Source organism: Bos taurus, chromosome 16 (genome assembly GCF_002263795.3).
Source record: "Bos taurus isolate L1 Dominette 01449 registration number 42190680 breed Hereford chromosome 16, ARS-UCD2.0, whole genome shotgun sequence".
In the NCBI taxonomy this organism is placed as follows: domain Eukaryota; kingdom Metazoa; phylum Chordata; class Mammalia; order Artiodactyla; family Bovidae; genus Bos; species Bos taurus.
This window is the reverse complement of record NC_037343.1, coordinates 33,348,694-33,370,829: the sequence shown is the minus strand read 5'-3', so window position 1 is coordinate 33,370,829 and position 22,136 is coordinate 33,348,694. Positions and strand designations below refer to the sequence as shown.

General features: G+C 38.7%; 1 protein-coding gene across 5 annotated transcripts in view; it reads right to left on the bottom strand.

Annotated features, from left to right (window-relative positions):
- The window catches only part of AKT3 (AKT serine/threonine kinase 3), a 281,315-nt gene extending 268,110 nt beyond the window's left edge, over positions 1-13,205 (bottom strand). For 2 of the 5 annotated variants that reach the window (XR_009490745.1, XM_059875195.1), the window contains exon 1: positions 2,665-2,804. Coding sequence is in view for 3 of the 5 variants with exons in the window: in XM_059875195.1 (XP_059731178.1) it covers positions 2,665-2,710 (46 nt within the window). In the remaining 2 variants the exon portion in view is untranslated. The other 3 variants (XM_024975971.2, NM_001191309.1, XM_024975967.2) reach the window with 3 other exon arrangements.
- Between the last annotated feature and the right edge of the window lie 8,931 nt (positions 13,206-22,136).

The window sequence follows — 22,136 nt, the reverse complement described above, 5'->3', positions numbered from 1 at the left end:
CAGGGGGAAAATCCAGAAAAAAGTGATATGCCATACTAGAAGCCAAACTAAAGTATGGGATGATATTGAATATCAATAGAGTACAAAAACCCACCTCTTCTCTAAGAATCCCATCATACTACTTTGCAGTGAGTAATAAATACATAATCATAGTACAGATTACTGCTTTTTAGAAGCAGCAACTATTATAAGCCTTAAAATTATAAAGTCAATGTTACAGTTGACATAAAATGGGAAGGGAATGTGGAATTCAAAGGAAAAGATTGGGAGGGGTATCACTTTTTCTCAGCTTATAAAGTGGCAAGCTTAAGAGTCCAATGTCTAAAAACTTTCTAGAATTAGTAGTACAAAAGCTAGAAGTTTAACCACAAACACCAAAAAATAAATAAGCGGAGGAAGGGAGAAAATAGGTATTAAAAGTTAAAATTTTTTATTTTTCTCAATGAAGGTACACTAGATTACTTAAGATTCATCAAAAGTAAGGTTTAGCATATTATATATAAAACTGGGGTAATAATCAGCAGAATTAAAAATAAAAAAGTTCTCTCTAAAGCAAGAAACTAGTTGGAAGAGGCAGAGTTACTTTTCATTCTATACCTTGTGTACCTCAAATTCTTGTTTATATGACCATTATTTCCCAAAATAAACACACACACACACACACTCATTACAATCGTATTCACTAAACAATACAGGAAAAACACTGAGAATTCACTTTCATTTTTTCTTTATTCTGTACGCCATGCACAACATACCAAACCTAATTTTAGTATTTCAGACAAGACACAATTAAATAAGACTCAAGAACCACTCCTAATACCTTGATAAAATACAGTGATAGTAATACCTTAAGAACTGTCAGAACACATCCACATCCACTATCTCACTTAACTCACAACTATCTTGTGAGAGCAGATATTTGAGATTAATAAAATAAAACTCCAAAAGGTTTAACTAATTTGCCATCCCCCCCCCAAAAAAAAAGTAGGAAAAAATATATAAATGTAACAGACAAGTTAAAAAAATTTTTTTAAATTTTCATATAGCACTGAAATATGAAAATGCTTTCCAAATTTATACTATGAGAATAACATGGGAAAAATTAAACTTTAACAATACAAATAACCACTTTGGGAAACAGTTTGTAAAAAGTTAAACATATACTTACCATATGACTCTGCAATCTCATTCTTAATACTCAAGAAAAATGAAAACACATCACACATAGACATGTACTCAAATGATCACAGCAGCTTTATTCATAACAGCCAAAGACTAGAAACAACCCACCAACCGGGAAACAGAAAAACTGTGGTATGTCTAGATGGTGATATACTACTCAACAACAAAAAGGAATAAACTAATGATATACACAGCAACACAGATGGATCTTTAAAGTATTAGACTATGTAAAAGTAACCAGACCCAAAGGACTACACATTGTATGATTCTACTTATATGAAATTCTAGAAAAGCAGAATTACAGTAACAGCAAATCAGTGGTTGCCAGGGTTCAAGGACGAGGACTGACTGCATAGGGGAATGAGGGAACTTTCTGGGATAATACAAATGTTCTGCATCATGGTTGTAACATTTGTTACACTAGTGTATAAATTTAGCAAAATTTATCACTTAAAACAGGTGAAGTTTAATTGTACATAAATTACAACTCAGTAAGGCTTATTTTTTAAAAACTCATTAATATGTAATCATATTTAACTACTGACAACATCTTTTGAGCCTTAAATAGTAACTACAAAGCTTCAAGGAATATTTAAAATTACAAAATTATTAAGAGGAAACTTTTAACTAGAAAACAGATATACAAGAAGTTAAAGCTCTGAAAATGGAGCCATCTTCATCCTACTGAATTTGGCCATGTGGATAAACAGTAGTTGCCTGGCAACTAGTCTAAACTCTAGTCTAGATTTCAAAATAAGCACATTAACCTCATTAGTAGGTGATCTCATGGAGGATAAACTAAGCTTTACATTCAAGAGGCTTTTTTTAGTATTAAAAAGCAATAATAATGCATTTGAATTATTTACCTAAAATAGGAGTGAATAAAAAATAATACAAGTGGATCATGAAAAATTAAAATACAAAATTAAACATACATGCGTGGGCACACATACACATTCCCTTTCCTCACCAGGTCTTTTACTTTAGGACTTTACTTATCTAACTATAGGATTACTGAATCCAGAGTTTGTGAGAGAATCCTGCCTCTTTACTACTTTAATCCTATTCCCTGCCACCACCCAAAAATGGCTTAATATAACTGGGTATTTTTATTTACATGTCTTTAATACAAGTTAGACATTTTTCTAGACATCTAAAGACATCTCTCTGGATTGTAGAATCTGTGGACAACAGAGAAAAACACAACACAAACTTTCTGTAACATACATGCACACAACATACCAGATAAGCCAAACCTTCATAACTTGATTATAAATGATCAAAATCAAGTATTACAAAGAATTCCGAAATAACAAGCAAACTCCTAACACAAGTTAAATATCGTTTCTATGTTAGTGGACATAGTATGCCACCGTTTACTTTGTTTCCAACATTAGAAAAAAAAGATAGTGACTTCCAGGACACAACTAAGTGTTAGCACACTTACCAACCATATTGTTTTCAGTTCCGTTGAACACTTACCCCTCTTCTGAACCCAACCTTCTTTCACAATGGTAACATCGCTCATGATGGCTCCCCGCTGAGCCCCCAACTTGGAGAAATGGTACTTTGTGATACCAGCTTTGGGGTTTGGATTCTCTGCTGCTGCTGCTGCCCTTCCCACTCTCTAGTGATGACTCAGCCTGGAAGGAAGTATTGAAGAAAGAATTTCTTTTTTTTCCATTCTTGCAACTCACATAGCAATAACAAACAACTAATTCTTTGTAAATGTCTTCAACTGACCTGACCTCACATAAAAGTCTAGCTCTTCAAACTGCGGAACCTATTTATTAAGTAGTTTTACAATGAATGCACTTCTCTGGTCTTGTGACAGATTTCAAATGATAGTGAAACTTTTAACCTAAGAGGTTTCAACAAAAAAAAATGTCTTAACCACTGTCATATCTACTCAGAGTACAGAAAATTGACTTGATGATGGGTGTTTGAGGTGAAAGGGGAAGAAAATGAAAGTGAGACAGGCTAAAAGTAAATCTTCACGTACGTTTAGTTTCAAAATCTCAGTAAATTTTGAAACAGTTATGGCAAAGCAATTGTGAAAGTTTTTAATTGCTAGATTTTATGTAAAAAACAATGTGCTAAGAAACCAACATTTATGTATGCTTACTCTGCCTTGTTCCAAGAAATATCTTAGGTAGATTACAAGAAATAAAATATTATAAATATTACAAAATCAATTATTTTTTAAAGTAGGTGAATTGAAACATAGGGAAGATGAAAGTGGGAAAAGGTATGGAGTATTAAAGACATGTCGAGAACTGTAATATCAATTATTCTCTGGTAATCTTCACGACAACCCTATGAGGGCACGATTACATTTCGCAGATGGGGAAATTGAGGCTTACAGAGATTAAGCTGATTCCCAGATTTAAATACAATTCGTGAATGGTGGCACCAAGAGCTGAACGCAATCTGATTCTGAAGCCCACATTCTTTGACTTTAGCAAAGATAAAAAGCCACCAGAGTAAAAATCTACATATTTGTGAAAGATGGACCACAAATTTAACATGAAGCTTTCAGGAAGCAATGCAAATAAGGAAATAAAATCAGTTTCATTATTTACAGTATCCATAAATATTTTTTTAAAGAAAAAATGTTGTTCAGAAGAAAATTTTTCCTGGGACAAAAATCTGAAATTTAACCCGTGGATCTTTATAAGAGACCTTGTAGTGTAATAAACAAAAAGTCCTCAAAAATATCCTCACATACATACAGCAATGAGTTTTACAGGCTAGTTCTTGTCTCTCTCAATCTAAAAGGAAAAATGTCAAGATATAATTGAGTTAAAGCAGCTCCACAAAAAGGGACCAAGAAACATGATACAGGAACCAAGGTATACATTTTAGATAACCAGAAAAAACGGATGGAGTATATAGAATTATACTATTGGATTGGCCAAAAAGTTTGAGTTTTTCTGTAACATCTTAGGGAAAAACCCAAACAAACTTTCTGGTCAACCCAATATTTTCTCAAATATGACTTTGATAAATAGTGCATAGGAATAAGTTCAAGGTTAGACTTCCTAGCTAGTACTGAAATGAATTATAGTTCTTTTTCCAATGCGCATTAAGTACAGAGCCTAATCATCTAGCAGTCAGGAATTAAGACTACCATTCTCTCAAGAGAGCGTGACAAAGTTTGTGTGGCTGAAAAGAAGACCACCCCTGTCATGTCAGGCTGGACCAAGACTGTCCTCAAAATCATTCCAGTCTAACTACTGCACAGAGTCAAAAGGAATACTAGAATCTTGGTGTATTTTTCCAAAACATGTCTGACAGAATAAAAGGGAAATTCCAGAAAAATAAGAAGAAAAAGAGGGTTAAAAGAAGAAAAAAAATTTTTATTTGGTCAAACAAGTTTGGGAAATTCTATAAACCATGTCATTCTCTTGAAACATCACTATTACCATATTAAAGGTATAAAATACATCATGTATAATCTTATTTATCTCAGCAAATCCTAAACTTATTTGAACACACAAGGCTTTTTTTTTTTTCCTTAGTAACATTCATTGAAATCCAAGGGAACACACTGTGACAAACAGCCATAGGAAATGACCACATAATTCAAGACAAGACTGATTTCACCATTAAAAACAGGTAAAAAAACAAAAAAGCTTTCGGTAAAGAATCAAAACATCATTTTAATTTGATTTCCGTAACTTCCTTAAGAACGCAACATGATCAGCTGGCTACTTAATATGGAGCTAGATAACTGAAAGGGTTAACTCCTTATACAACATAAATAATTACGATTAACCCTTGAACAACATGGGTTTGAACTGTGCAGGTCCACTTATATGTAGATTTTTTTTTTCCCCAAAAAAAATATACTACTTGCATCTTCATTTTACAGATCTTCAAGTTACCCAAGTGTGAGGAAAAGTTTGTGTTCAATTAGAGATCACAAACATGTGGAATCAAAAGAACTAAGAATCTTTATTTTATCCAAACTGTCAGCTTCCTGCCCCTGGATGAGTCATTTATCAATTCCTTTGTTTTTGAGGCAGAGATAGCAGTAGGCAGATTTTTGACACTGAGGTTGGGGTGGGGCGCTTCCCCCACCCCAGCTCTGGTCAAGGGTCAACTGTATAAGGAAGTTAAATATTAGGGACACTAATGATGTCTTTAGAAGAACTGCACTTAGACCTTCTTTGGTCATACTTATAACAAGGGGCATCACATCTATTAATCATCCTTGGTTTCTAACTATTAAACTATATACTCTGGGTAAACAAAAATTCATTATCTTAACATCCTTGGGATTGGAAAAGAAAGAGATCCTCGACCAACACTTAGTAATAAACAAACAAACAAAACACATCAATAAACATAAATATTTTCCTATTAGAATAATCTGCATTGTCATACCCTTACATAAAACACTAGAAAAACAAAAGTATTTTCAAAATTGATTCTGTTTTCTTAGGTGTACATTTCATTGTTAGACTCTAAGCTAGAAGGCACCTTCATCTCACAGCTGAGAAAAAAGAAGTCAAGACAAATAAAGCATCTTGCCCAACATAACACAGCTACTTTATGAGAATCAAGACGACAGAAACAGGCACACACTTTCCACTAGCACAGCCTCATCAGGACAAAAAAATAGACTGAAATACTCAGATTAACCCCAAATTAATGAATTTAGTTTTATAAAGAAATTGCTTCCAAAAACGAGTTTTCTAAATAAAGATGTTTACCAGTGCCTATATATTTAAACTTTTTAAATGTATATTAAATTAATAGGACAAAATTTATCATCTTCAACAGGGCCAGTCAACCCAGGCAGTACACACATGGCTTTATCCATACTACATCTTAAAATATTACCACCAAGTTCTACCCAAAATCATAATTTTCAGCTTTAAAACTGCTCCTGGGTCTCTACTGGCTAAAATGATACATACTTCAAAAACAATTTAAAAGTCGCTTAAAGGTAATTTTACTCTAGAATTATGATCAATAAGCTAGAAATAAACACTGTCTTTAATGCAGAACCAATGGCATTGACTCTCATGCAGTTAACCATAGTCTTTGATTTACTTTTCCTGCAGTGGCAACACTCTTGCACCAAGTCGAACACGCTCTCCCACTCAAGTCTTACATGTTATTAAAAACACTAATCTGCTAAATGCTGGGCTGTACTTTAGGTTTGGAATCTGTTTCCTAAGGTAGAGTGAACTTTACCTCCTCCTACAGTAACTACTTCTCTAGAAATCTGTTCTGTCCAATGAGCTATTGCAACAAAATTTGGCTTATTTTTCTTTTAAACATATTGCATATCTAATTTTTCCCATTCTTATGAAAAATTTCATTCAAAATTCTTGGTAGATTCAATTCAGAATTTACACATTTAGTTACACTAGAAGCATTTTCATACAAAATTATCTGAGATTTTGATAATAATATTTTAAATTCATTTTACAATTTACAAAACATTTTCACATCTTTTATCTCATTCAATAGCATTATTATTTAGTAAAGCAATTTGATGCTTCCTAGCACATAAGAGATGCTTAACAAATATGGAGTAAATGAATGAATAGATGGATGACTGAAAGAAAAGAGATGCAGCTTTAGATAACGAATTAAGATGAAGCGAACTAAAATTCTAAGTTGACAAACAGAATGGTATGAAGCCACAACAAAAAAAAACCTGAACTTAAACATTATAGAAGAACCTACATAAAAAAAATTAAAGTTATAATAAATATTCTTCCCTATTCATTAATAATCATTGGAAGGATTGATGCTGAAGGTGAAACTCCAATACTTTGGCCACCTGATGCAAAGAGCTGACTCATTGGAAAAGACCTTAATGCTGAGAAAGACTCAAGAAATTGTGTGTGTGTGTGTGTGTGTGTATAACACATAATAAACACACATCCCTATGTTTATTCAGTCAATAAATATGTACTGATTATCTACTCTGTGACAAGAACTAAACTGAGTATACAAGGGCCAAGCTAAACAAAATATTTTAAAAATGTTTTCCAAACCTAAAATAATTTATCAAAGTGCTTTCACATCCATTTTCTCAATTAACTCTAAAAACAAATCTGTGCAGTAGTTACCACATCTACAATTTTGAACTTAAGAAGACCATAACCAACCAATAATGATAACATTATTTCTTTACAGTTACCATAACAAAGTAATGACAAGTGACAAGAAGCAATTCAAGTCTTCTATCAGTTTGGTATACTTTCTATAAAGTAACAAAATATGAACTCTCAAAAATATGTGCAACATTTGTGAACAGTTCTGAACATTTTTTCTATAACATATTTCAGAAGTCCAATAAAACATGATGTTTTCAAATAAATTAAAATTTAAATATAACTACTGCATCACAGATTATAACAGAAGACTAAAAGTAGGTTAACATAAAGTTAAAAAGCACCCCTAGCAATTCTTCTTTATAAAGAATAAAATTCATAGGTTAATAGGTTGTAATACAACCTTCTATAAACTACTATATTATTGAGCTTGGGCATGCTCAGTCAAGTGGACTCTCTGTGACCCCATGGACCGTAGCCCGCATGGGATTCTCCAGGCAAGAATACTGGAGTGGGTTCCCATTTCCTCCTGCAGAGGATCTTCCTGATCCAAGGATCGAACCCACATCTCCTGTGTCTTCTGCATCACAGGTGGATTCTTCACTCACTGAGCCATCAGAGAAGCCCTAAAACTACTATACATTTGGGTATACTTAATACTATCCAGAATATACTTGCTCTGTACCCACATTTTTAATATACTTTTAGATATGCTAGCCAAATTAAACTAATGAAGAATTGATGTCCAAACACAATAGAAAGTTTCTACTTTGAAAAACAAATGATGGTCAAGGGTAACCACAATATACTTCTATGGTATATACTGATTCTAAGAAATAGGTGAAACTAATATATGCCGTAATAAATACATAAGACTACATGAAACATTCATAAGGATTTGAGGGAAAGGAAAAATACTGGAGTGGAAAGGAAATTCAAGGTAACTTGATCTCCTTTTCAAAGTCTGTCCTTTTATGAGTTGCTATCCTGCTAAAAAGATATCATATAGGGAAATGAACAGTACAAACTATATACTTTGGATACCTTTCTTCTCTTCAGATTGTAATATACTCTGTGGATTTTCTTTAAACTCTTTCTATATAGATATTTTCACTGTTTCACACTATGGGGAAATACCTGAATAAGCATAGGCAAGATTTCTAACTTTCACACAAAATATCAGTTATTTTAAATTGCCAATTCTTAATAATCAACTTTATAAACTCTGAAATATGTATACAAAACCATAAACCATTTCTGCCCTCTTTCTTATCCCTGTTCAGGGCATTTGAGTATCATTTCAACCAACATATCCATTATTAATCAAATTAAAAACAGCAACTTGTACTGGGTAATATAGTCAATATTTTAATTTGAAACAACTAAGAAAATGCTTACTGGATTCCTTTGGTTCTCCTAAACCACTGAACAAGCTACTGACAAATTCACCCCTACATTTTTAATATAAAATGTGGCTTGTCTCTAGATGAAAGCACTTACATAATGACCAATGGACAGGATGAAGGTTGTTACTAAAAGAATCTCAGTTGCATGGTTGGCCATATTTTTTTAATATACACGTAAAATCCTTCCTAACTCTGACTTGGGAACCTTCCTGATTATAAAACAAAAAGCACCCACCCACACACACACACACACACACACACACAAATGCCATTAATCAGCCTGACAGATTTTACTCCTGATTAAACTGAGAATTAAGCAGTAGGTATGGAATTCTGTAACAAAGTTCATCTCAGTGGTGCATTAGAAAGAGCACAGGGCAGGGTAGGAAACTTGGGTCCCTGTTCCCAACTCTGCCCCACCCAGAGTGATGCTGTATAAGGTCCTTTAATTCTCTGTGCCTCAGTTTCCTTAGCCATAAAAACAAAAGTGTAGCACTAGATGAACTGTAAATAGCTCTTATTTATAGTTCTTCAAGTTCAAAACTACTAAGTACCTATTTCACTTATAGATGCCATCTTAGGTGACAGTATCCTGATTATACACACTTCCAGTCCTCAAAAGGTTAATAAAACATTCAAACATCAAGTTCACTCAGACAAAAATTTGGACTAAATGCCAATACTGGCAAAAATATCTTTCTCCCCCTCTCATCCCCTAGACTCCCAAATATAGTCAGAGACTTTTTCAATTAATATAAAGAAAAATTCTCATTTGAAAATCTCTAAGTGATTTCTTCCAGTATTTTTTTACTTTTCCTTCTGAATATTAGCAACATATACCCATATATAAATGTGAAATATCTGTAACTGGTGATAAATAAATATAACCAGAGAATTGAAAAGAAAAAAAACTATGAAATCTACAGGTCAAGAAGCATAAATTAATTTACATACTGACTATTATTTGAAGATTTTCTGGTAAAGGAAATGTTTACATCTAACATGTTCAAAGACTATAGTGCTTAGAATAAAACATGTAAACACCTGAAACATTTAATTTGGCATTTGAAAAAAATGAAAAAAAAATGTTGTGGATCAGTCAATATAGCTTTTTTACATATGACTTGATATAAAATGATAATCAAATCATATTGTCTTGATTTCTGTGTAAATTTTATTGTACTACATTAGTGAAATTTAGCATTGTCACTGTGAACTCTAATAATAGATATAAACAGGTTAGGAAAACACTAAAAGATGTGTTTTAAAACTAAGAAGGTTCAAATGAAACAAAAATTTCACAATGCGAGAAAGGTGTTTTCTCCTATGAAAATCTCTTTCAGAAGTGTAACAGGCTATTATGATGATTAAATGCATTTATACATGTTAAGCACATAAAACAGTGCCTGGAACATGCAAGCGTTCATCAGGCACTGGCTCCTATTAACTCTAAACTGAATCCAGCTCTTATCACACGTAAAAGACCATGATGAAATATTTAAGTTATCATAAAACGATTAAGGAAACTACAGGAAAGTACAAGCTGTATGAAACCAAGATTTAGAACACTGATGCACACTCTAAAACCCAGAGGGGAAAACAGAAATTTTAAGTAATTTAAATAAATACAAATCTACAAAAATTAATTATGTGCATTAATTATATTTTATATTAAAAATAAAAACCAAGTCAAACTACAGGATAGATTTGGTCAATATGAAATGCCCTGCATTTTACAATATTCAAAGCTAATGGTTCTAAATTAAGTATTTTTTAGTGCTTGAAACTTAATCACAGTATAAAGACTAGATCCTATCAAATCATGCTAAAAAATCCAATTAACACATCATTAACAATAACTGCCTTATCTTCACAAGGGTGAAGTCTAGTACTGAAAGCTGTAACAACAAAGTCTAACCATCTTTTCATAAACTATGCAAAGTTTAAGTAAATTCTAAACTTCCACAAAATCAATTTGTAAAACCTGTTCCTCTTTCTAAAGAAACCTAAATAGTTTAAAGTTTCCATTGAGTTTTTTGTAAGAAGGTCTCATGTTTAGAGAGCTAGAATTTAAAAAACCTTAAATCCTTACTTTGCACAAGACTCTATACTAAGTACATTTGTTCCATACGTTTAGCCAAAACATGTTTAGATTTGCAGTGATTCTGAAAACAAATTCACTAATAGTAGTGATCTTCTGGATGAAATGTAAATAGTAAAAGTTTTCGATCAAATCAGTCCCTACCACACAGCCAACACTCCAGTACTTGTTCAATGAATGAATGAAAGAAATCTTATTTAAAATACTTTACAGCCATTAAAGTTACATAAACAAAAACATCCAAAGTAATAATTTTAAACACACAACTTCAAGAGTCAAAGTAAAAATTAATTTTAAGTTGGAAAACAATTCACTAAAGTAATCATTACAGAAAGGCTAGGAGTATGGGACAAGATGAATACAAATAATAGTTTCATAAATTTTTTTGCAGAATGACTTTAGACACGATATTAGTTTTTAAACACTCTATGAAAACATACTATATACTGCAAATACACAATACAAACACAAAACTAAACTCTTTATTGGTCTCTAACTTCCAATGTTGTCTCAGTCATGTGATATATGCACTTTCTTCACTATAAAATTAAAAGCTCAAACTAACCAAAGATAGTGGGGTAAACTTTAGTGAGAAAAACAAAAAGCAGACCGTCAAATACAGTCTCACTAGTAAACTTTCAAAGTCTAGATTATGTATGTGCAAAAGAAAAAAAATCTACAGTCCCGACATATATCTTACAAATAATTGTGCATTCTGTCGTATACCTTGGAAAACTAGTAATACTAGTAAGTAGATACGCCAATAAAAGTTGTCTTCACGTTTTAGACAACTACCTCCTGGAATATCTACCTCCTGGAATATTCTTATTCATTTATACATATTTCACAATAACAAGTTCTGAAGACAGAGTTTCCTAAACCATCTTCATAGGATTCTTTCTCCTTTGGCTTTTTCAACTGTTTTCCAACAATCTATAACCTAATTTAATGACTTTTCACCAAAACCAAAGCCCAACAGTTGTTTAATGATTTATAGTGCACTGAAAGATATTATAAGACCATACTTTACCAAAGATGAAACATACATCTAAATTGATGTCAGGCAGCTGACAACGTATTAACTACAAAAAAAAGTCATTATTTCACATTCTTCAGCGTCACGATGAACTAAAAAAGTGAACGTTTTATCAACACGAGTAATTACTATAGATACATAGGTTTCACTGTTGAATTTCTATTTGGAAACGTTTATCAATTACAAACTACTGGGCTTTCGATCAATTACCACACTGGTGGAACGTGTTGGTGTCACTTTCATAACATTATTTTGATGGAAGTAACGTGAGTATCCCAGCCTTGACTTATGGGTAAGCATTTCCTCTGCTTTCAGAAGATAAACAGTAAATACCGGTATCGAAAACCTGGCCCCAAAGAAATTCAATCGAGCCTAACTGCAGAATCCCGGGAAATCCCAAACAAGGGGTGACCCCGCCTAGGAGTCTGGGTGCACACAGCAACCGGCTCCGCTTCAACTCTGGGCTCAGAACGGCCCCACCAGCATCATGGCTGATGCAGACCGATGCGCAGGAGGAGGAGGTGGACGAGGAAGAGGCTGGTTTGTTTACTTGCAGCCAGAGCCGCCGCCGCCGCCGCCAGCAGCGACAGCATCACTGGATCCGCCAAAGCCAGCATCTTCCGCACATTTCTATTCTTAGCACACAACTCCCGAGCGGATCAAAACCCACTACTATTAAAAACACAGACAAGCACGTTCCCCACTCCCACACACCCCCCACCCCACCAGTGCCGTCTCTTCCTGTGCGCTGGCGGCAGCGGCGGCGGGGGGGTGGGGTGGAGAACAAGACCCCGGGGAGCCGTCGCATCCCTGCCTTCCCCCACCCACGCGCAGACAGCCCCCTCCCCCACCCAAACGCCCTGACACCGGCGCTCCCCGCGTTACATAACCCCGCCGCCACCCCCAGGCCGAGCCGGGCCCCCTCCCCACGCCGCCGGCCGGCGGGGAGGGTGAGGGGCGGGAGCGAGAGTGGCGCAGAGCGAGCGAGACCGGAGGCGCCGGGCCAGGGCGGCCCAGACCCGGACCGCACCGCTAGGCCGGGAACACCCTCCCCGGCCCCCGCGCACCGCCGCCCCGGCTTCCCCCGCAAAGTGAGGGGTGCGGTCCGCCCGCGCCGGGCATCCCCGGCCTCCGCACCCGCATCCCTCACCCCAGCCCCCGGCGATCCAGCCCCACGCCCACGCCCCCGGCGCGGTGACAAGCCGGACGCCCCCACCTCATTCACCCACCACCACCCGCGCCCGAGGGGGGCCCCGGGGGGAGTGCAGGCGCGGCGGGGAGAGGGCGAGAGTTGGGGGGGGGGGGGCGGTGGCTGTTACCTGCAAAGGCGGCGGCGGCGGCCCCGCAGCTGCTCGGGCGGCGGCGGAGGATGCAGCCGGGGGGCGGGGGGAGGAGAGGGGGCGACTCGGGGGTCCCCCTCCCTCCTCCTCCCCTCCTGTCCTCCCCCCACCCCGCAGAGCCTCTGGCCCCCCTGGAGCCCGGTGTGGCCGGCGGGAGGGCAGGCGGCGGGCTGCAGGGGAGGGAGGGAGGGAGCCGGCCGGGCCGCGGAGCTGGAGCGGGAGGCGGCGGCGGCGGCGGCGGCGGCGGCGGCGGCGGCGGGAGGAGGGAGGCGGCGGGGGGGAGGGGGCGGAGACTCTACGTGGGAATCGGATCTCGGCTACAAATTCAATTCATCACCAGAAAACTCCGCTCGGGCGGGGGCCGGGTCGCGCGGGCGAGGCGAGGCGGCGGCGGGCGGAGGCTCTGAGAGGGCCTGGCGGCCCGGCGCGGGTCGGGGGTCTGCGGCCTCCTCTAGGGCCGCGCCCCGCTGCGGGGGGGGGGGGGGGGGGGCCGCCGCCGCCTCCCCGCCCCCTCCTCCCGCTGGGGCGGCCGCGATCAGCTCTCGCCGCCGCCGCGGGGCTTGTTGTTGACTTTGAGGAAAACTCCTGACGTCAGGGGCTGGCGCTCGGCGACTGGCGGGAGCGGCTTCCCCGCGTCCCCAGCCGGCCCGCCGCCTCTGCCCCCTCCCCGCGGGCCCCCGTCCGCGGGCTTCCCCGAGCCCCCGAGCCCGCGGCGGCCAGCGCCCCCTCTCCTCTCGCGAGAACACCCCCCAGCCGGAGCCAGGAGCGGGGCGTCGTTCCTAGGCGGGAAGTTGTGGGTTTCCCCCGCGCCCTCGTGGCGTGCGGCAGGCACCCGAGGCCCGGGAGGGGAGGCTCTTCTGCTCTCCGCTAGCAGCCGAGCCCGGGGCTTCTCCTCCCGCCCGCCGCAGCTTGGGGGAGGTCAGGCCGGGAGCTAGAGGGCCGGGACCTGAGGCCCCAGAGATGGGCGGTTCCCTGTAGGGGCGCGCCCCCGAAAACTAGCAGCTAGGCGAGTAGCGACCCCACCCCTCTGCACCTCTGGGGTCAGTACAGAGCGGGAGACCTTACCGTCCAGTCCTAGAACACCTCTCTCGAAAGAGCCATCCCAGCGCTTCCTGTAAGCAGTAACCACCACACATAGTGTACACCTTGCAGTAGCTAGGATTCAACCTTAAAATTTCACATTTTTTAGAGATAGTATATAGTTTTCATTGACTTTGAGGAGGCCATGATGTATTGCATTCACTACGAAGAAAGCATTGCTTTCTTTTGAAGTTCATGGCTTCTGAGAATGTTTACAAAGGAGATAGTTTTGTTTGTTTGTTTTTTTTTTTCTTCACAAAATGGCCTTTTTTTTTTTAACCATACATCATACTCCAGAAAGTTATGAAAGTTTACTCTTTCTGACGCCACATATTGTTGCTTCTAGAACACTTTGAAAAAATCATATTATTTCACCATGTGACGCTATCCTTGTTGATGTACCTGCTATTTCTTCCAATGCAAGATTCTTGGTAGTGCTTTTGGGCTCTTTCTGTAGAAGACTTACTGCTTCTGAAGGGCACTTACTACTGTGCTTTTTCCATTTCCTGACAGCACTGGGATGGTAATCATTCTTTTACACTATACCCCTGGTATTTACATAGGGAGTTGTATTTATACATCTGTGTCGACATCTGTTGTGAAAGGCACATCTATTGGGATCGTGGACAGGAGTATGGAACCTAACCTAATAAGGAAAGAAAGGGCTTTTAAGATCAATTTTCTCCATTTGCAAAGGAAACACTACACTTGACAGTTTCAGAATAAAACATGCTTTTTTAAGATGTACAGTCTACTCAAGAGTAAAAGTCCTCAATTGCTGCCTTTCTCCTTTTCCCATATTTCCCAGCACATCATGAACTGATTAATAAATATACACTCTATCCTTTAGGCTCCTCTGTCCATGAAATTTTCCAGGCAAGAATACTGGGTTGCCATTTTCTTCTCCAGGGGAACTTCCTGACTCAGGGATGGAACCTGAGTCTCAAAATTGCATCTCCCGCCTTGGCAGGCAGATTCTTTACCACTGAGCCACCTGGGAAGCCTCTCTATTCAGCTTATCTGTGTATAAAAAGTATATAATTTATTGCCATAATTATCAGACCTCTAACAGTCGCTACTGGTAAAGTGATTTCATTAAAAATTTCTTGCTTGAGATTAACAAAAATGAGTCAGATTTTTATTCTATAATAACCCGTCACTTTTTATTTTTAAGAAAATAGTCCCTATGACACCAGAGTTATAAAGAGTGTTTTGAAAGCTCTCTTAAATACTTAACTCTGAGACTTGTGATATTCTGAATTGCCAGATGTCTCTGATCAACTGCAATTTTATTTCCAATTTTAACATCAACGTATTTCTGAGAATCAAATTTGTCTTATGAGCCATGGTGGTGGTTTAATCGCTAAGTCGTGTCGGACTCTTGCGACCCCATGGACTGTAGCCTACCAGCCTCCTCTGTCCATGGGGATTCTCTAGGCAAGAATACTGGAGTGGGTTGCCAGTTCCTTCGCCAGGGGAATCTTCCCAACCCAGGGAATCGAACCCAGGTCTCCTGCATTGCAGGCAGATTCTTTACCAACTGAGCTATGAGGGAAGCTAGCCATACTGGCTCAAATTTTTTCTCAGTCTCTTCAGATTGGGTTAAATCTTAACCGGATTACAACCTAAAAGTAAATATTGTATAGACTGCCATGGATTATGTACTCTAGGCTTCAAGTATTTAAAAAGTTGTAGTTTTATTTCTTCTGTGTTTTGTTCTACTATGGTAGTTTCATCCACTTCTGTAATAAAAGCATGTCAACTTTTATTACATAAGAATTTATTATAGCACTGTTATTTACTTTAAGTAGCATTGTTCTTTCTCTTAGATTGTGCCGTCATGAGTTTTGGAGAATCTGCTGATTGTGAGATGATGGTACTCCATATAGAGTGTATTCTAAATTTCTCCTCTTCACTGTCATCACTTTCCAATAATATGGGCAACAGGAGTATTTTTATCCATGGGAAAATCCCTCCTAAATTTTAGAGACATACCCTCATTCTTTACTAAGCCAGAAATTCTTAAGACTAATATCTCTCAGTACTAGTTATTTATATATCTTAAGAAAAATATTTACTCTTCTTGACTATCAATGAGTACATTAGATACTGAGAGCTATTTGTTAGTACTTATACCATTGCTTGTGCTTAGTCTCTCAGTCTTGTCCGACTCTTTGCGATCTCATGGATGGCAGCCCGCCAGGCTCCTCTGTCCATGGGGATTCTCCAGGCAAGAATAGTGGAGTGGATTGCCATGCCTTCCTCCAACCGTTGCTTGGGAGTAATTTACACTAGAAGGCACATTTAGAATTACAGGACATCAAGTTTAAAAAGTTAAGCTACTGTTTCTGTGTTTTAATGACAAAGATATCTTGTCTCCAGTATCTAGAATAGAACATGACACACAGAATGCACAAAATATGTTTGACGGACAAATGAGTGAATGGACAAATAAATCTGTGTCCTGTGTGTAGTTTATACTGTACTCTTCTCTTGGGATGGCTTATTGGAAAGATCATGAACACATATTGCAGCCTTGGAAATTTGAGTTCACATCCTCTCTCTGCAGAGTTTAGATCTCAGGCAAGTTTCTGAACTCTTCTAAGCCTTAATTTCCTCATTTGTGCAACGATGGTTACAACTACTTCAACAGCTTATTATGAGAATTCAGTGTGATGAAATATTAGATGGCATCTAAAACATAATGAGTGATCAGCAAGCTAAAATTCCTTTACCATAAACATAAATATATGTGTTAACACTAACTGGTAAAACAAACAAACGTGAAAATCTGTCCTGCACACAGCAGTAGAAATGTATTTCTCATTCATGTAAAGTTTCAGAATGGCGGGCAAGCATTTATAAGAATAAAGTTTCTTCCATGTTTGAATTATGACATGTTCAACACGTAATCATGACATCAAGCTGGCTGAAAGGGGCAAAACATGGAGGATCACTCAAGAGAAGTTTTGTGCATTTCACTTCCATTCACATTCCGCTGGCTAGAATACTCCAAAACCACCAAACTACAAGGCAGCCCATGAAATGGAGTCTAGCCCATAAAGAAAAAGAAATTGGTTTGATGAACAGCCAGGCAGTCTCTGCCACAGTTGGTTTCTGAAATAACCATGCTAAGTCTATAACTGTAATTAATGAATATCCTAGATGATTAATAGAGCAATTTTCAGAAGAACATAGTTTAAGTCCAGGTATAAGTAGCAGAAGAGTAAGTTACAATAGTTATCAATACTAATTGTCTTTTCTCTTTTTTCACAGATACTGTTTTTATAAGGTATGGGGCTAGATTAGTAACACACGAGAATACCCAAGGGTTAAGTATGTCACTAATCTGATGCCACGTGCAAAGGGGATACTTAAAGTTCTCTGGGAACGTCCCCCTTGTTTTATTGGCAGACTTTTTTCCCCTACTATGTTACTAGAGGGTGAATGAAAATTTTTTCATTGATATTATCATGCTCTCTCTTAGACAGCTAAGTCTGTTAGCAACTTAATACTTATATTTAGTATTTCAGAACCCCTGGGTCTGAACAGAAAGTTTTTAATTTTGTTTTTTTTAATACATGTCATGGTGTGTGTGTAAACTTAGTGCCTCAGTTGTGTCTGACTCTTTGTGACCCCATGGACTGTAACCCACCATGCTCCTCTGTCCATGGTATTTTTCAGGCGAGAATACTGGAGTGGCTTACCATTTCCCCCTTCAGGGATCTTCCTGACCCAGGGATGGAACCCAAATCTCCTGTGTCTCCTGCGTTACAGGAAGACTCTTTACCCACTGAGCCATCAAGAGAGCCCACAGAAAGTTATTGACCACAATCAAATAACTGCTTATGGGGCTGCTGCTGCTGCTAAGTCACTTAAGTCATGTCCGATTCTGTGCGACCCCATAGTTGGCAGCCCACCAGGTTCTGCCGTCCTTGGTGGGGCATTGACTTAGAATTCAGGTTCTGATTCCAAAGCAAGAGCATACATATTATTATTCGGACTGCAGCTAAATAAAGGTATGCAGTAATACTAATAATGCCATATTTTAATCCCAGAACCTCATTTTAGGATATAATTTTGACTTCCTGAGATGATGTGCCTTTTTAGCTGTTTCAGAACCTGTTCTGAGAGGACTGAACTTCATAACACAACAGCTAGCAGTGAAATAATGACAGTAAATTTCCAGCCTTCACCTAGGTAATCACCTTAACCCCTTCCTCAGTTATCTCAAGGAAATACAGTTCTGTTCCAGAAAGTTTCCCCATCTATTTTTAAACGCAACTTCTACTAATGAAAATACTTTCTGGGTCAATTGGAAGGATTCAAATCTATACCCACTACAAAGCCCTTCAACTGTTGTATTTGTACTATTTCATTAAATAATCCTAGTTTGCTTTTTTTATGGTAGGAGGTAATTCAGTATCAGAATTTTTCTGTTCACCTTTAGTTCCTAAATAAAACTATGGCCACTTTCAGTTGCAAATACTATCTTAATCAAAAATTAGATTTTAATCAAAACCCTGAATTTGATTTAGAATTCAAGCCTTTTTTAAGCTGAAAGCCTGTGTGAGGAAAACAGCTCAGCTTCTCTATTTCTCCATCTTGTTTTCCTCTTGCACCCCACAAGGCAGTCTCAGGGTGAAGAACAAAACAGTTCTTATCTAGCTTGACTGTTGTAATCCAGTTTTGCACTCTCTTGTCATGATATACATAACCCCCCTACCCACTAGGACTTGCAGGACCCAGTGCAAAACGGAAATGCTGGCACCGCTGTGGAACAAGAGTGAAGAATTTTAAAAGAGCAAAGGAGATCATTAAACCAAGCACAGTCTGTATGCACGGGACTACGCAGATCACTGGCCCATGACCTGTTTGTGTTTCAGGTTGGCTCTCCAGGGGCTCTTTGGAGAGTTGCTTCCGGATTTCTCTAACTGCAACCCCTACAATGTGGGCAATGCACCTTTTCTTTTAGCTGCCTACTCCTACTCACTTTTCACCTTCAGTTTCCTCAGCCCTATTGAAGTCTCCCTGTTGGGGTCCTCCCAGCCTCTGCAGAGGTCTCCTAGGCAGGACTCAAGATGGCTCCAGCCCACTCCTTCTCTCCTGTGGTGCTTCATCTGGTCCTTGGGAAATACTCACCTGTTGACCACTCTCTCCCTTGTGGTTCTGCCATAGAAACAGTTGGGCAACCTGATTCCCAGTTTCAACAGGATCCCCTCAGTGCAGGGAATGAACATATCCCAAGCTCTGCACTTGATCCCACGGAAGCCCATGGGTGCCCCTCTAGCATGAGCTGAAGAAGCATTCTCCATCCTTTCCCCACTGGAGATGGTGAGTTCAACCTTCCCAGTACAATCCATACACAGATCTCCTCTGTCTCAACTATTCGATATTCTTAAAGTGAACAAAAGCATCTGAGTTATAGAATAGGTTTTGAATTATTTCCTTCTTAATAGTTACCTAACTTGAAATTTCACTTTTTTTTTTATTTGGGGCTCTCAGTTAAAATTTCAGTTTTAAATGCCTATTAAAAAGCATATTCTCTCTGTAGGATAAATATCTGCTGTTTCCTACTTACATGTGTGTTTGTCATTCAGTTGTGTCCGACTCTTTGCGACCCCACAGACTGTAGCCCGCCAGGCTTCTCTGTCCATGGAATTCTCCAGGCAAGAATACCAGAGTGGATTGCCATTCCCTTCTCCAGAGGAACTTCCCAACCCAGGGATTGAACCCTGATCTCCTGCCTAGCAGGCAGATTCTTTACCATTTGAGCTACAGGGGTGCATAAAAAAATTATCAGCTGTTACCAAAAAAAAAAAAAAAATGTATTGAGGTTAACAGGTGTTCAAGGCACAAAATTAATTAAAAGAGTATTTTCTCTACATTTGCTTGTATCTATGTTTGACAAATATGTGACAATGAATTGCCTTTTTCATACATTGTTATCTGTATTAATGATGTTAAATATTTAGATTGATTAATTTTGATTAATTTCTTTGATTAAATTCTCAGAATTTTGTCTTAAAAAATTTAAAGTTGAACACTAAGAAATTTCATCCCTGAAGAATTTATAAAATGTAAATATGCCACAAAATCCAAAATAAAAATATGGAAGTACAATTGGTATTAAGATTTGGTCACTTTGACTAAGTTACATTGAGCCATGAAAACCACTGGATACCAGCACGAATCTCAAATTAGATGTATTTTTTTTTTTAACAATGTAAGTCTGCCTTGATTTTCCTTTAATGTCTACAATTACCAAAGATGACTTGCCTTTCTTTGTTCTGTATCCAAATGTAAAAGATTCAGAAAATGGTTGGGCTTTGGTGTCCAGGTTAAACCCTTTAACTTTATCTTGCTCCATTCAAAGTGTTATTACAAGCCTTGAGTGTACAAGGCAGAAAATAACAGTTTACTAAACACATGTCACATGTGCCTACAGAAGGTTCTCGTTCTATCCCTCTTCCCTTCTGAAAAGTTACTTCCTTATAGATATCTTCTGCTAAATATCTGACTTTACACGACATTAGTTACATGATATCTAGAACTCTTACTGATGAACACAAACTTCTTTAGATGGTTCACAAGGAAAAGCTTATAAAGAATGAAAGAAAATGTTTATAAAGAATGAAGCAAAGTCTCCAACTTTTGTTACTCTTCATGTACTTTCTCCTTAACGGTGGGTTATCATAACCTCTTTTTCTGAAATTTCCAGTCAGGGTTTCAAAAAACGTTTGCGTATTTGCCTAGTCCATGGGCTTCCCTGGTGGCTCAGGTGATAAAGAGTCTGCCTGCAGTGCAGGAGACCCAGGTTCGATCCCTAGGTTGGGAAGATCCCTTGGAGAAGCAAATGGCAATCCACTACAGTATTCTTGCCTGAAAAATTCCATGGACGGAGGACCCTGGCAGGCTACAGTCCATGGGGTCAATGGCAGGCTAAAGTCCACTAGGCAGGTCTAGTCCTAGTGTCTTCTCTGCTGAAATGTTTTACACCTCAAATCATACAGTTCACATTTTAATATTCATTTCAACTTAATTCCATGAACACTTATTCACTCTATGTAAAGATATAGAGAGAGATATGAATACAACCCAGTGCCTACCTTTAAGATGTTCTATTCTATTAGGATACCAAAGTAAATAAGCAACCACAATACAAATAAGTGTGGTAATAGAAACATATATAAAGGGATAAGAAAACACACCATAAAAAAATGAATGATAGGATGGGACAGAATAAGCCAGGTCCATCTAAAGAGAGGTTGCTGCTGCTCCTGCTGCTAAGTCACTTTGGTCGTGTCCGACTCTGTGCGACCCCATAGACGGCAGCCCACCAAGCTCCTCCGTCCATGGGATTCTCCAGGCAAGAGTACTGGAGTGGGGTGCCATTGTCTTCTCCTAAAAAGAGGTTAGTGACATTTTAATTGAGCTTTAAAATGAGGTTAGGGATTCCCTGGCAGCCCAGTGGTTAGCACTGGACTGCATTTCTTTGCCAAGGGCCCAAGTTTGATCCCTAGTCAGAAAATTAAGTTCCCACAAGTCACACAGCCTGACCAAAACAATAAAAAATAAGTAAAATAAAATGAGGTCCAGAAATTGACAAGGCAGAAGGAGACATTCCAGGCAGTGAAAGGAACACAAAAGCAAGAAAGGGTACCATCAGGAACTCCAGGGGGGAAAAAATGGTGCAGGGAAGATTTCAGTGACATGAAAACATTTGAGCTGGGTTAAAGAATAATCATGAGAAAACGTGAGTCTATATTTATGTAAGAGCATTGGAGAGGTAGAAGAAGGAAGGATCTCCTGATTAATTTCTGATGTAGAATCATCAGGGCAGAGTGATTAGATGGTGGGCAAAGGGATCGTGTGAAAAAGAGGAATGAAGGATGATGTCCAGAATTCTGCCCT